We start from the raw sequence: 15613 nt of genomic DNA on the forward strand, positions 1-15613 counted from the left end.
AATCAGAAAAACTTGCATCTCTCTTCCTCCCCCTCACTTATTTCGCAGTAATATTTAACTCCATTATACATGAACATGGATCATTAATGAGAGCAAAAACAAGACGTGTAATTAATGTCGTGGCTATATGTCATCATCAGTTTTCGAATACAACTCGCAATTCCATAATGTGATGAGAGTGACGCATGAGATGTACAAGTCATGCAATGCTTCGTCACCGTTGGCGACCTTCAGCACAGGGAAGGATTCCATAGTGATACAGAATCACGGCCACCACTTCTTCTTCTGTGGCGTCCCTGGTCACTGCCAATCTGGTCAGAAGGTTGACATCAACGTCCCCAAGGTCTCTGCAACTTCAGAAGCTCCTACTCCTTCGGCTTTGGCCTCTCCCACAGTTTCAGTTCCAAACAACGAGCCAGCACCTTCTCCTAATCAAGCTGCTTCAATATGGTGTTTGTTTGCTTTCAAGGAACGTTTTGCGTTTCTGGGCTTGTCCATTGCATTGCTCTTTGCTTGTCCTTAAATATTGCCGATCTTTCTTGATGGGTATGCTCAATGAGCATGTGCTTTTGTAACCAGTTAGTCATGCTTAATAAAAATCCATTGAGAATGAGTGTTTTAGATGATAAAATGTATCATTAAGTTCATTGTAATTTGTTGGAAATGGTCAGGCAAAGCTTCTCCAAAGGGTCAATGTCTGGATCATTTGCCGAGATCATTAGGGGCATGTTTGTAAACCTTTTTGCTTAACAAGATTATGGGCATGCACATGAAGGTCATTATCCATAGAAAAAACAGGTGTATATATATAGATATATATGAAAGAGAAGGTTTTCAATCTGAAATAAAATGAAGAGTCATTATATATTTCTCTACGCTATAATTTCATCCTTCCAACTTGAGTCAATCATCTTGCCTGTGTCAATACCCAATATATGTCAGATATATTCAAATAAAGAAAATAAAGGCATGATGGATGATGCAGAGTTTTTTTGCCTGTAAAAAGAGGGGAATAAGAAAATGAATTGGTGGATAAACTTTGATATAGAAACATAAAATCCTTACAAACAAAAAGCACGATGATAAGTTCATAGATTCTCCTCCCATCGGCCTCCATAAGTAATGAGGTAGCAAAAAGGCTCGTAATATTACTTGTTTAAAATTGGACTTGGAAATTTTGGGGGAAAAAAGGAATATAATTTTGAAATGCGTAGATTCTCCCTTGTCACAGTAAAAATCTAGAAAGGCAAAATGAGAAAGGAGACACTTTTTTCTTTTTGATACAATAGGAAACAAATTTTATAAGATCTAATTATATACAAGTTCAAGCCTATTTTATGAATGAACCAATAAGACAAAGCTAAATGCCTATGTGGCATGAACTCACTCTCTTTCCACTTACTGAAGTTGATGAATATGGTCGAGAAATTGAATGAAATTATCTAAAACTTGGGACATTTGAATTTTCGTTGGCTTCCTGCGACTTTATATTTTTAAGATTCTGCAAAAAATCCACAACAGAGGCCGCAGTCCCTTATACTATATTTTTTTTTAACAGAAATGAACAATGCGAACGTGATATGCTAGTAAAAGCTAGTACAAGAGTAGGTTTTCTAATTTATATCGCTGAAATAGACCGGGGAAAAAAATGAAAACCAGTTAGTTAAGCATGTAAACATTCATTTCGCCTCTATTCTAAGTCGATTTTCATAATACCTGCATCCCTTCCAAAGCCACCTATACAATGCAAACAAGCATCTAATGAAAAAGAATTTAATGATGTAACAAAATTTGAACAAGGATATACGAACCCATCAATCATCATAATGTAACTTTGAGCTTGCCACTAATTTAAGAAAATGTAAATCTCAACAATAAATACGCCACCATGATTGAAAAGAATATTCACACATTCCCATTCCAATGCTAAATGCTGGTTACCTCATCTTATCCATAATCTATTAACAAATTCCTAAACCACATGCCTAGTGAATTAATATACAAAATTATAGGGCATTGTTTGCAATCCCTCCCCCTAAAAAGTAATCCAGACCAACCATGGGGGGCCTCTATCATATTTAAACATGAATTTAAAAAAAATATTAATGAAGAATGAACTTGAAATAAAATTGAATGTAGAAAGGCCTAATCTACAGGCTGCACTAGCCAGAAATTTGATCCTGAACCAGTAGGCCATTTAACAAAGGCCGCTCAGCATCTGCATTCCTGGTCATCAATTTTTTATCACGATTCTGCATTCTGTAATGGAAAAAAAAATCGTAAACAGAATATTCAAAAGTCAATTTATTGCAACTAGATACCCACTAAAGGATTTAATGATAATCCCGTCTTAGAAGAGAGAATTGCAGCAGCAAATACACTGGGAATTCACAATGACACAAGCCACAGTCATTAAAAGCCTACCCGGTCCTATTCAACCAATACACATTTCCTATTTAGGCTCTAACGCGCTATTTTGGAAAGAAAATCATTGTTCATTAGGTAACTGAACCTTGGAGAAAAGACAGGTTCCAATGAAGCACAAAACTTGACAGAAAATTACATGACCCTACAAAATATCAGAGCAACAATTGCAAAGAGGGCACCAAAACATAATTCCATGGCATGGCAATCCACAACCACCAAAAACTGAAATTGCGTTAGAATCGTTGCTTAGCATAATTACTTGAATTCACTTTCACTAAAATAGATGTAACATAAGTGAAGCATCAGAGACCTTACTCTAGTTGATTGGAGCTCTACCGCATTCACAGTTTCAGCGTCCTGGTCAAACATTAATTACATAGTAAGAAAATATTAAATATTCTGAAGTTCCAACAAACTTAAAATTCAATAGCCGCTATGGCAAAAAATAAAAAATCAACAGCCGCTGAGAAGATTACCTCAATCAACAAGTCTTTTCTGGTTATCAAGCCAAGTACACGAGATGGACGTGGAACAACAATAAATGCCTCAACCCTAATTGGCGGAAAAGATTGTAAACCTGCAACATCAGCAAAATATAATAATTATTTGACATAAAAGGATAATGTAAATGAAAGAGTTTTCAAGGAAAGGATGAAAAAAAATACACCTTTGTCAACGACATATCTTCAGGCACAATGTATGGCGATGGATTCAAAAAAGGGGCAAGATCTATGTACATTTCCAAGTCATCTGAACTTAAAAATATATCATCTATAGATATTCCCTTACTAGAAACAGGCTTTGCAAATTCGCCAAAGTCATGCCTGGAAGTTCAAAAAAGCCATGAGAATAGAGAAGAAAAGGACAAATCTAAAAAGCTCCATGAAGCTTTACCTTATTGGCCTTGCTTCACCTCTGGGATCAGAGGGTAAAGGACTATACTGGAAATCAACTTTTGTTTGCAGAATTACCAATAAATGACTGCACAAAGAGACAGATTACGGAAACTTAAGGTTTCCAGCAATGCAAGCTTTTGCCTACAAAACCAAATAAATAAAGACAGATGCAGGATAATGAAACATCCTCACCTTCGAAGTACTAATCCAATAAAAGTGGTTCTCCACTTCTTGTGTGATCAATAACCTGTGCATAGTAAATATTGAAAAATTTAGAAAATGGAAGGCATTAAATTATTAAATGAAAAAACATAGATCATATATGAGCTAGAAACATACAGGAAAACCATTGTGTTTGTTGCTCCGAAGAATAGAAACTACATCTGCAACCTTAACAACACGGGGGAAGGAGACCACCTGCAATGTACAGTCGATATTACAATCTGTTGCAAAAAAAAAAAAAGCAAGTGTGCAGAGCATATTCCAATTAGGGGGGGAGGTCGTATTTCATAAATGTTGGGCATTCAATAATATAATTTAATTGTTACATGAAGATAGGTGGCATTTTGTTGAGCAGCACCTTTTCTTGATGTGACAGCACAGTGACAGCTGTTGAAAGAAATGCATACAGAAGAGGCCAAACAAAAAACTTTTCTTTCTCCCTCTTCTTTACACTCCCATGGCCCCAAAACTAAAACAATACACATATCTCAGTTTTCCTTGATAATAACCCCCTCCTGTAACTTTACAAGCTGGTGATGTTTGAATGATATGGAATGGACCCATATTTCAATTAGGCATTCAAATTGTGGTGGTCCAAAAATATTTTCCATGTTTAAATGGTTTCATGGTCGGCAACACTAACAGCCAAAAAACTTTGACTAGTTGACATTTAACACCAGCTAACAATAAATTAGCAATTTCTTAACAGAAATCATAATCACCATTCCACTGCCACATGCCTCCCTTGCTGTCATGTTCCGCATCACATATTTGGGCCTTGGTTCCAGTAATGGAATACCCCTCAGTCGTGCCTGCTCTTCATAGAGACCCTCATTAAAAGCATCACCAACAGCCTGTAGTGTCACAAATTTAATGTATTCAAAATGACATTCTGACTTTTGGTCATGAAGTAAATTTTCACGCACATACCTTTGATATAAGAAGAACAAGCATGATAAGGGGTAAAAGTTTTAAGTTATTTGTGATTTCAACCATAATGACACATAGAGACACTGTCATCCGCATCGAACCTCCAAGAAAAGATGCAGCTCCCAGCAGAGCATACCTGGGGACAAGTATCACATGTACATTTCAGGGATGATAAAAGGTTTAGTAATGGAGCACATCATTCTAAAAAGTAGAGGTATCAACAACCAAAGGTTATTTGCATTTTTCACATAAAAGTATAAATAGCAGAAGTACAAGGGAAATATTTTTGACAGGTAGCATTCTGCTTGTTTAAACATCAACTGACACTAAATCCAAGACATCCAGAACATACAATCATAAGAAAAGTCATCCCAATGGTTTCCTGAAACCTCCATGCTTCTATTTCTCCTCATAAAAGAGCATAAACCTCAAAGCATAGGCTAGTTCATACTAGAGATGCTTGAATGGTCAACTGCAGCACCAATTTTTTTTCCCATTAGCAACACTGACTAGCATAAAAACAATTTCTTAGCTTCTGAGGTCTCTTGTTAAAATATCTCCCCAACTCCTCCAGGGCTGTTTTGCATAAGGACATAAAATTCTTAGCAAGAGGCCCTTGATTTGTTGAACTGTCAAGCACTGTTACAAAGATTAGGAATACAAAATAGCCATTTTCTTAAAAACCCTCTCATGTGGTGCTGCGCAGTCACACACATCTCGTGTGCTTTGGTAGGAGAATTGATAGCAAAGAACTCTAAGCATTTCCGTGAAGTTTTCTCCAGAATTTCGTTCAGAACAGAGTTCAGAATAGGAGAATAAAGCCTCTTCCAAACCGAACTCAGAGAGCATGATAATACAGAGGATTCATCGGATTCATCAGTTGATTAACAATGGATTCTATGAACAAACCTACATGCCTGTATATGTATGATGGAAAAAGATATAGTTAATCATGATTTCAAAGAATAGCAAATAAGAAATACACTCACGTTCCCTCTTCAATGTTGAGCTTTCTGTAATATCTTACAACAAACATGCCAACTAGACGCCCATATGTTGAACCTATCATGATTCCAGGAACAAACTGACCAGCAGGAACAGCAGTACCAAATGTCACCACAGCTAAAGTATAAAACATAACCTGCCACATGATGGAGAAAATGATCAAAATAGGGGGAAAATGAAGAGTCAAAACTCACAAGTTCTTACTCCCTATATCATACAAAAACATAAAGATAAAGCATCTATTGGAAGTCTTGGTCAGAAACTTGGTCAACAAGGCCTGCATATTTATTCATGTCTTGCAAGATAACATGCTCCCTTGAAAAATGAAACAAAATTGCTCCATTCGTGATATTAGTATCATCAGAAAGTGCAGTCAGGCAATTTAGAAAAATATAACTCCAACTATACTTAATTTTTTTGTCTTGATTTCAACCTTCTTCCCTCCCCCCCAAGCCCTCCACCCCAAACGCAACATTTTATCTTCTTTGTGGACAAATATGTTCCAAGCAAGATGGGAAACATAAGTTTAGTTAGTTAATGCATTTATTTATATATTGCAATTTGCAAATAAAAGGGAAGGGTTGTGAGTAGTGGAACATATATTATATCATTTGAAGCTTCCAACTTACAAACTAAGGGCAAAATTTGAGAGTTGATATCTATATTCTAGCCAAATATTTACCTAAAACTCAGACATGACTCCAATGAGAGTAACTACCACAAAACAGTTTAATTTAACTACAATATGAAGAAACATTACAGGTGAAAAATCCAATGTACAAAAAATTCAAGTAAAGCATGCAGTACCAAAAAGGTTAATAAGCTTTGGGCACTGAACTCATGTATCGTTTTTGCGCTGAACAAGTTCCTTATGGCATCATCCTGAAACAATAGAAAAGTAAATCAACATATTAAAGGAACTATAAATGAATAATAAGTAACAAAGGTCTCTAGATATTCATTTCAAACCTGCGTATTAAAGAAAATAGTAGCAAGATCATTGTATTCCTTTTCTTTGCCACAAAAGAACTGCAACAAGAACAAAATATAACTGAATACACAAGGACCAATTAAATTCAAATGAAATATAACCAAACAACTCCTATTGATACCCTTCCATCTCAAATTATTAGACACTTTTGGGGGAGATTCGATGTTATAAAATATTAGATACTTTGACAAAAATAAAGTTTTCACTAATGATGCTTTTCCAATATTACCTTTTTCCATTATATTCACTCTTTAATATTTTTTCATAAATGGAGTATTAAATAAAAGGTATTTTTGGAAGCTTACATTTTTGTTTTGAAAAAATGAAGTTATAAAGTGTATTCAATGACCTTTACTGGTATATGTGATTATGTCTAAAAATGTCTTATAATTGGGAATGGAGGGAGTATTATTTACACCATTGTTATTTACTAATTTTTAGTACATAATTTATTTTTCATCTTCAAATTGGGAGTGAATGCTGCTATTTTTTTATCATCATGCTTTTTCATTATTTGATTTTCTTTCTTGGTTGATTCTTCCCCTCCTTCCTAAGTGGGAAAGTGAGGAGATCGTGCACTGGCTCTAAGATATTCCTTTTCCATTTTGCTGCTCCAAGAAAAGAAGCTGAATTCGTTATTGGAGTATCCTCAGGCAACTAGCCTGAGCATGCTCTCTAACATCACATACAATATTTGGTTGAAGGTTGTTGCAAAGAGAAGAATTAGATAAAGAGAACAGAGAATATTTTCTAATATAGGATATGAACAACTTGAAATGCAAATTGGCTTTCAGGAAAAAATGCTTGTATGCTTCAAACTGAAGGGCTTTCACATAAGTGGGTGTTCCAAGAGATAAAGCCTAACACTATATCTAATGGTTAAGAATTTAGGATAGTTGGTTTCTTACGACTATGAATAACAAGTATACCATTTAATTCTACATTTTACATCATCTTAGTTTAAAGTACGTAATCAAAACTCATCATAAATACAAGTTTAGAAAGGAAACTTACTATTAAAAAAACCAAGCACATCATAAAATTATATAGAACCAATCAAAACAATCAAGGGAAGGGATCCAACTGGTCTTACATTGACATAATTCCCATACATTCCAGGAGGCCGAGGACAATCAGGATCAGATTCAGGGCAAGGACTACATTTTCTGAGAAGCGGTAAGCAAAATGAAATAACTGATGTTAACACTGAGACAAGGCATGCTTCAACAATCTGTACATAAGAAAAATGTAACGGGAAAAAGGTAAGAAATCAATTGTGAGAGAAACTGTGCTACTTGTAGAATAAATAATAACATATTAAAATAACCACTTTCATTCCCTTTACTTCTTTTTCTCCCTCTTTTTCTCTCTCTTCCTTTTATTTTATCCATATTGAAGAAGGGGCAGATGGCAACATTACAATCAATCAGAATTTAACAGTATACCTTGACACGGATCCCCTTTTTGTGCAGATAATTTCTGCGCCAAGAGGTAATATAAAGAGTAAGCTGGTTAAACAAGGCTCCTGCAGATCATTGGCACTGAGTAAATCAACCAACTGAAGTTCAATATAAGATTCAGCACAAAATCAAGGCATACAAAATTACCTAGCAAACCTCCAATAACCCCAATAATAGCCATTGGTAATAACTCCACAAAGGAATAATCCTCTTGACCACTAGAAAAATAAAATCAGTCAAGGGTGTAAAGAAAAAGGCAAAATCTTAAATACTGAATTGACAGTAAAGAAGGACAAAGCATAGATCTTAACTCTGATACATCCCATATTATGAATCCACCTGAGCCAAAATGTCCACACCTCTCATTCTTACACCACCCCATTGCAGTACGCACCACAACAGCCACAATAGCAGATGTGAAGAAGACCCGCCACATCAGTTGACTCCTCCACCTACAAGAGCACAAGAAACCAACTAATGCACAAAATGACCAATAAAATTCTAACACATGCAAATGCATATATTAACTCAATATCTTCTTCCAAAGAGAAAATATTTGTACAAACACGACCTATGAAGTATGCATAAATCCACAAATGTTAAATATGTAATAATACAGATACACTATCTCTACAGAACATGCTCTCAGAAAATACAGTTGTGCGAACATATTAAATCCCTACCAAGATGTAACCTCTTCCAATGCAAACAATACACCACCAACTGGAGCTCTAAATGCAGCTGCAACTCCAGCTGCACACCCACAGGTTACCTTTTCAAAAATTTAAAAAATGGAAATGAGAACTTTCTTTGTCCTTGTCCTTGTCCTTTTTTAAGAGATTGGAGCAGGATTAATAAAGAGTGCTCAAAAGAGGTAAAACATAGAACCCAAAAAATGTGCATTCTGTGCTTTACTCGGTTATTATTGCTGATGTATAGACTAAAAGGAACAAGAAAGTTACAAGATCACGGCGGTCTCGATCACTTTTGAATACTTGAAACCACCTTGAACTTAGATGATATTTGGTGGATCCACCCTGCTCAAGACATGACATCAAAAGATGATTTCAATTGGTTGCATGTAGGCAAAAATGTACATACATATCATTGGAAGTTCATCTTCACAAGTTACGAGTCCTTCATGATGATGGATAAAGGATTTTAATACAGCAGCTCACATCAGAGTGTGGATGCTTTATCGAAATATCTACATGCAAACAGCACAGACCTCAGTACCCCAATTTTTTAGTGTGTTTTACTAAAATTGACGATAAATGCAGCCATGGGCCATGACAGTACAGCCATGCACCCTGACTGCTCAAGAGACAATAGAATGAAACTGGTATAGTTGCATTCCGGTGTAACAAGAGACTAAAAGTGGAAGTAGACAATACAGTTCATATGCATCTTATGAGCAACCAAGAAGGGAAGAAAGGAAGCCAAAAACACAAACGGAAAATTCACCATATTTGATTATCTGAAATTATTGTATTGAGTAATATTTATTCTTATTAGCTTATTCTTATAGGCTTATAGCTACAATTGAATAGCTTTGATTAACTGATTTTTTTTTTAAAAAATGACATATATACTCCATCTAACATTTAGCTTCAAAAACCAATACAACAACAACAACAACAACAACAACAACAAGCCTTTGTCTCACTAGGTGGGGTCGGCTACATGGATTGCAAGACGCCATTGTGCTCTATCATTTATCAAGCTTTTAGGAATATTATTAATTAACAGATCGCGTTCAATAACTTCCAAAAGTGTTCTCTTAGGCCTTCCTCTACCTCTCTTAATCGGACTCAAAGTTATATGTTCCACTCTTCTCACTGGTGCCTCCCTTGGTCTTCTTTGTATATGCCCAAACCATCTCAACCGATTTTCTACCATTTTTTCCTCAGTAGGTGCCACCCTCACTTTTTCGTGTACGTGCTCATTTCGAATTTTATCCTTACGTGTATATCCGCACATCCATCGTAACATTCTCATCTCTGCTACTCCAACTTTATGCTCTTGCTCTCCCGTTAGAGCCCAACATTCACTACTATATAACATTGCCGGTCTGATAGCAGTGCGATAAAACTTTCCTTTAAGTTTATTAGGCACCTTACAGTCGCAAATAACTCCTTTAGTTTTTCTCCAATTAAACCACCCAACTTGAATTCTATGTGAAATATCTACACTGATTTCGCCATCATTTTGAATAATGGCTCCCAAATATCTAAACTTTTCCACTTGAGGTATAATTTGATCTCCCAATTTCACTTCCAAATTATTGTCGAATAGTCCTTTACCAAATTTACAATATAACTATTTCATCTTACTTTTACTCAGACGAAAACCTTTCGACTCCAATGTCCTCCTCCATAGCTCAAGTTTGCAATTAACCTCTTCTCTTGTATCTGCTATAAGAACTATATCATCCGCGAAGAGCATACATTTCAGAATTTCCCCTTGAATATATTCCGTCAAAACATTTAAGATCAAGTTGAACAAATAAGGACTCAGAGATGATCCCTGATGTAATCTAATCTTTATAGGAAAATCCTTTGTTTGACCACTAAGCGTTCTTATACTAGTTTTTACCCCCTCGTACATATCTTGTATGGCTTTAATATAAGCAATCCGTACTCCCTTTTTTTCTAACGCTTTCCAAAGCACTTCTCTTGGTATACGGTCATAAGCTTTTTCCAAATCCATAAAAACCATGTGTAGATCTTTATCTTTACAACGATACTTTTTCATTAATCCCCTTGGTAGATAAATCGCCTCTGTAGTTGATCTACCTGGCATAAAACCAAACTGATTTTCAGAAATACTTGTCTCCAATCTCAACCAGTGCTCAATTACTTTCTCCCACAATTTCATTGTGTGGCTCATGAGCTTAATCCCTCTATAGTTAGTACAATTCTGAATATCTCTTTTATTTTTATAAATAGGAATTAATGTACTTCTCCTCAATTCATCAGGCATTTTCTTGGACTGTAAAATCACATTAAATAACTTAGTTAACCATCTCACCCCTTCTTCACCTAAACATTTCCACTCTTCGATAGATATACAATCAGGTCCGTTGGCTCTACCATTTGCCATTTTCTTAAGAGCTTCCTTTACCTCCTTATCATGTATTATTCGATAGAATGACAAATTTTGTTCTCCTTACCAGTTACTAAATCCTCCAAGTTACTAGATGAACCCTCTCCATCATTGAAAAGTTTAGAAAAGTAAGTCTCCCATCTATTTTTAATTTCATCATCTGTAACTAAAGTTCTTCCCTCTTCATCCTTAATACACCTTACCTGTTCTAGATCTCTTGATTTTCTTTCCCTACTCTTGGCAATCTTATAAATATTTCGCTTTCCTTCCTTCGTCTCAAGGCTCTTATAAAATTCTTCAAAAGCTTTAGAACGAGCTTCACCCACAGCTCTCTTAGTTTCCTTCTTAGCCATACGGTACCTCTTCCAATTTTCCTCATTGTTACACAAATGTATGGCTTGAAAACAGTTCTTATACTTGATTTTGTCCTGTACACTATTATTCCACCACCAAGACTCCTTATCTCTCGGACCAAAACCTTTTGATTCTCCCAAAACTACTTTTGTAACCTCCCGTATCTTTTTAACTATATCCTCCCACATGATGTTAGCATTTCCCTGAGATTCCCAAATTCCTTTATTCAAAAGATTTCGCTTGAAAATATCTTGTTTCTCACCTTTTAATTGCCACCACCTAATCCTTGGTGCTACTACTTGTCGACGTTTTTGGATTTTACTCATAATACATACATCAAAGACTAGGACCCTATGTTGTGTCGTTACAGCATCTCCGTGGATCACCTTGCAATTTTTACAAAGTCTTCTATCTGTGTTCCTAACCAAAAGAAAATCAATCTGTGACCTTGAGGCTCCACTTTTGTAAGTGATGAGATGCTCATCTCTCTTCTTGAAACAAGTGTTGGCAATCTTAAAATCATACGCCAATGAGAAATCAAGAAGAGTTTGTCCTTCATTGTTTAGCTCTCCAAAACCAAAACCACCACGCACCCTCGCATACTGACCAGCTTCCCTCCCGACATGCCCATTAAAGTCTCCTCCAATAAAAATCTTTTCACTCTGTGGTATGTGTCGAATCAACCCCTCCAGATCCTCTCAAAATAATTACTTAAGACTGGCTTCTGTCCCGACTTGCGACGCATAAGCGCTAACAATATTAACAATCTCACGTCCAATTATCATTTTTAAGGAAATAATTCTATCTCCAATTCTGCTAACTTCTACAACGTTCTTCTTCCACTCCTTATCTATAATGATGCCTACTTCATTGCGTGCACTTACTTTTCCTGTATACCAAAGTTTGAAACCTTGAATATCCTTAGCTTCTTCTCCACACCATTTTGTTTCTTGCAGGCAAAGGATATTGATTTTCCTTTGAATCATAACCCCGACAACCTCTACAGATTTACAATTCAATGTCCCAACATTCCAAGTACCAAATTTAATTTTGTTCTCATGGACTAACTTCTTTAGCCGCGTGCGTCCAGAATGACGCGGTAGCCCTTGCTCATTTAACACTACATCCGGGCGCCGACGCAGCGGCTCTAACTCACTTATCACTGTACTCGAGCCATGCAGCGCGTTACTTACAGGCAACGACCTAGCATTAACATTATAACGTTTATTGTCCATGTTCATGATAGATTCAACAAAGTTTTACATTGGCTGTTGATGGCCTAACACAACCCTCCTCCTTTACCCGGGCTTGGGACCGGCTATTTTGAACGGATAGTTTATAGGTATATAGTTATATATTTATTCAATTTTGTTCACTTCTCTTTTGATAATAAAACAATGAATATTAGCCAGATACCAAAAATTCAAAGCCAAATTACTATAAACTCATTTATAAGCTTTTTAGGAATTCTGGACAAACCCTACCTTGTTATAGACACTAAAAAGAGTTGACACTTAGTTCTTGAGTGAGGATAAAAGTAGATATATGAATGATGTCACTTAAGACAAAATACAAAAGAGACAGTAACAATGAATAATTTTCACTTTTGTCAAAATTTATGAAGTTTCATTAATTATATAAAAATCATGTCTCCATAAATCTGTTCTCTTTTCAATACTTCCATAGTTTCTCTCCTGTTTTAGAGGGTGCATTAGTTTACTAACAATTAACAGCACCACAAAACAACAAAAAATCATGCTCCAATCATTCAGGGATTGAAAAAATATATGCAACATATCATGTGTTCAATAGCTGAATACCCAACCTTTGATGTATGATGGATACTAACATCAATGGACTCCTTAACCCACTCAAGCCAGTAGGATGAAAAAAAGAAAGGTTAAAAATTAAGATAACAAAAATACAACACTTAGTTGTATATGCTTACTTGTCCAAGTAAAGAAGCAATACATGCACCAATATGAACAAGAGGACCTTCTTTACCCAAAGCAAGGCCACCTCCCACTGAACCAACACTACCAAAAATCTGTAAAAGCAAGAAGAAACTAGAAATTAAGAGACAGGCACAAAATACTAACTGAAAAAAGAAAGGACATTACAATCCATCAAACCTTTCCAATCAAGGTTCTGAAAAGAAGGATGCCATGAACATCAATTCCTGCACATAAATCACAATCGGTTCTCATTACATACGAGACTTGTTGAAACTGAATGATCACATGTCCAGAAACACTTGAGCTTACCATTCAAGTAACCCTTGATTTCAGGAATACCCGATCCAGCTGCCGCTGGTGCAAATTGTGTGACAATATATACAGAGGAATAGACCAAAACCAAGTTGATGAGGACATATACAATGAAACCAGCCACATATGATTTTTGAATTATATTAAATGTCAACGAGTACTTCCAGCCAGCAAAGTTCTCAACAGAAATATTAATGAAAACAGCAGCAAGTCCAGTACCTGCCAGAAACCAGAGAAAAATGTAATGTGATGAAAAATGATTAAGTTATGAAAGAGCTCATCTTTAGTATAAAAAAAGTATGAAGTGCAATTTTGAGCGAAGCTTTTCATGCAGACTACTTTTTCCTGCAATGAAGAACTGACATATATTAATTGCTAGTTTCAAGCATAGGCCTTCCTATTTGTGTGTCGCCAATTGAGGAAGAGTAACGAATTTAAAAAATACTTGACACGTAACATTAACGGAATAAACGTATCAATCATCAAATGATCAAGTGCTGAGAAGTAATTCAGCCTCCAATTCATTTTCACGTTCTTGTTGAGTTCAGCAGCCGAACGGCTACCAAAAATGATACAGATCCAAAAATCTCAAGGATGTGGGAAGTAAAGAATTACACTTTATATGCATCACTATTATGAAAAAAATGTACAGGACTTTGACGGGAAATTTTCAAAGACAAATGGTTATCCTTAATCAGAATTAATGCAGATAAAAGTGAAACGAAATGTGCGTTGAAATTCAAACGACGTTCGCATGTAAGTGGAATGAAAATCAGGAAGGTACCGATGCCGATTAGCAAAGCAAAGAACCATTTCACCACCAGTAAGTAGCTCACGTATAGCTTCCCTCTTTGCGCCTAAAAATCTCAAAGCCAAGCTCAAAATCGTTAAATTAAGCCCCCAAGAAAAAATATACATCCGATAAATCTAAGCATAATTTATAACCAAGGGAAAACCTGTTCTTCTCGGTAAGCACAATTCTCTATGACTTCGTAGTCAAGACTCTCAACGCCGCTTCCATCGCTCTTCTTCAAGAGGCCAACGGCATCATCGAGGTACTGCAAATCTTCCGAGTTCGGAATCCGCGACCAAACAAGCTTCGCCGTTTCGATGCCGTTTTGAAAATGATTAGACAACATCGTCAAAAATTGAACTCTTAACACCCCTAGAACCCCAAATCCCGCATCACAGAGTTCCAAGTTCCAGATATGGCACAAAATTGGAGATTCAATATCGTGTAACCATATATCACGTAGATCAACTATTGCTTCCAAATTCTCACAGTAATTGGAATTTTCATCCACAAAAAGAAGGGAGAGAATTAACAAAATCAGCTGAGTGCGTAGAATCGCAAGGGGCTGTGTCTCTCCTTTTTCTAATTTCGTCGTTTCGACGTTTCCTCTTGTGGTGTTTTGTTACTGTCAATTCCAGGTTCCTGAACGAGCAGCAAGGAGACAAAGTGCTGGGAAGGAAACGAGAGAAGATAGAAAATTGGGGTTAGGCACTTGAAAAGAGAAATAATTTCAAAAATGATTTCGATCAAAACTAAAATACATTTATGAAGAATCATTGATTATTAATTTTTTATTATATTTATTAATTTATTAATATTATTTATTAATTATATTTATTTCTTAAATAATCAATAACATTAATTATTTATTTACTAACTTTATTTATCAATTTATTAATATTAATTATAAATTATAAAACCTATTAATAATTCACAATTAATATTAATAAATTACAAGATCTATCAAAAATTTGTTAAAGATATTAATACATTAACCAGTGGAGTTAGTAATTTAATAATTAATATTATTGTTTATAATTAAAAAATTGATATTATAAATTTTATATAATTATTAACATGCTAATTCAAATAATCTGCAACTTAAATTTGTAAATTAATAAATAAAGTAAAAAATTAATAATTAGTGATTTTGTATAATATGT

General features: G+C 35.4%; 1 protein-coding gene and 1 pseudogene across 1 annotated transcript; one reads left to right on the forward strand and one right to left on the reverse strand.

Annotated features, from left to right (window-relative positions):
- The first annotated feature begins 117 nt into the window (after positions 1–117).
- Positions 118–867, forward strand: LOC129297853 (mavicyanin-like). The gene has a single exon (XM_054936192.1). The coding sequence runs from the start codon at positions 128–130 to the stop codon at positions 521–523; it is 396 nt and encodes a 131-aa protein (XP_054792167.1). The 5' UTR covers positions 118–127; the 3' UTR covers positions 524–867.
- Positions 868–1892: 1025 nt separating this feature from the next.
- LOC129297855 (chloride channel protein CLC-d-like) lies at positions 1893–15143 on the reverse strand (annotated as a pseudogene).
- Positions 15144–15613: the final 470 nt, after the last annotated feature.

The sequence above is a fragment of the Prosopis cineraria genome, unplaced genomic scaffold (genome assembly GCF_029017545.1).
Source record: "Prosopis cineraria cultivar Desert tree isolate PC_DT_omini unplaced genomic scaffold, ASM2901754v1 PC632, whole genome shotgun sequence".
Classification (NCBI taxonomy): Eukaryota; Viridiplantae; Streptophyta; class Magnoliopsida; order Fabales; family Fabaceae; genus Prosopis; species Prosopis cineraria.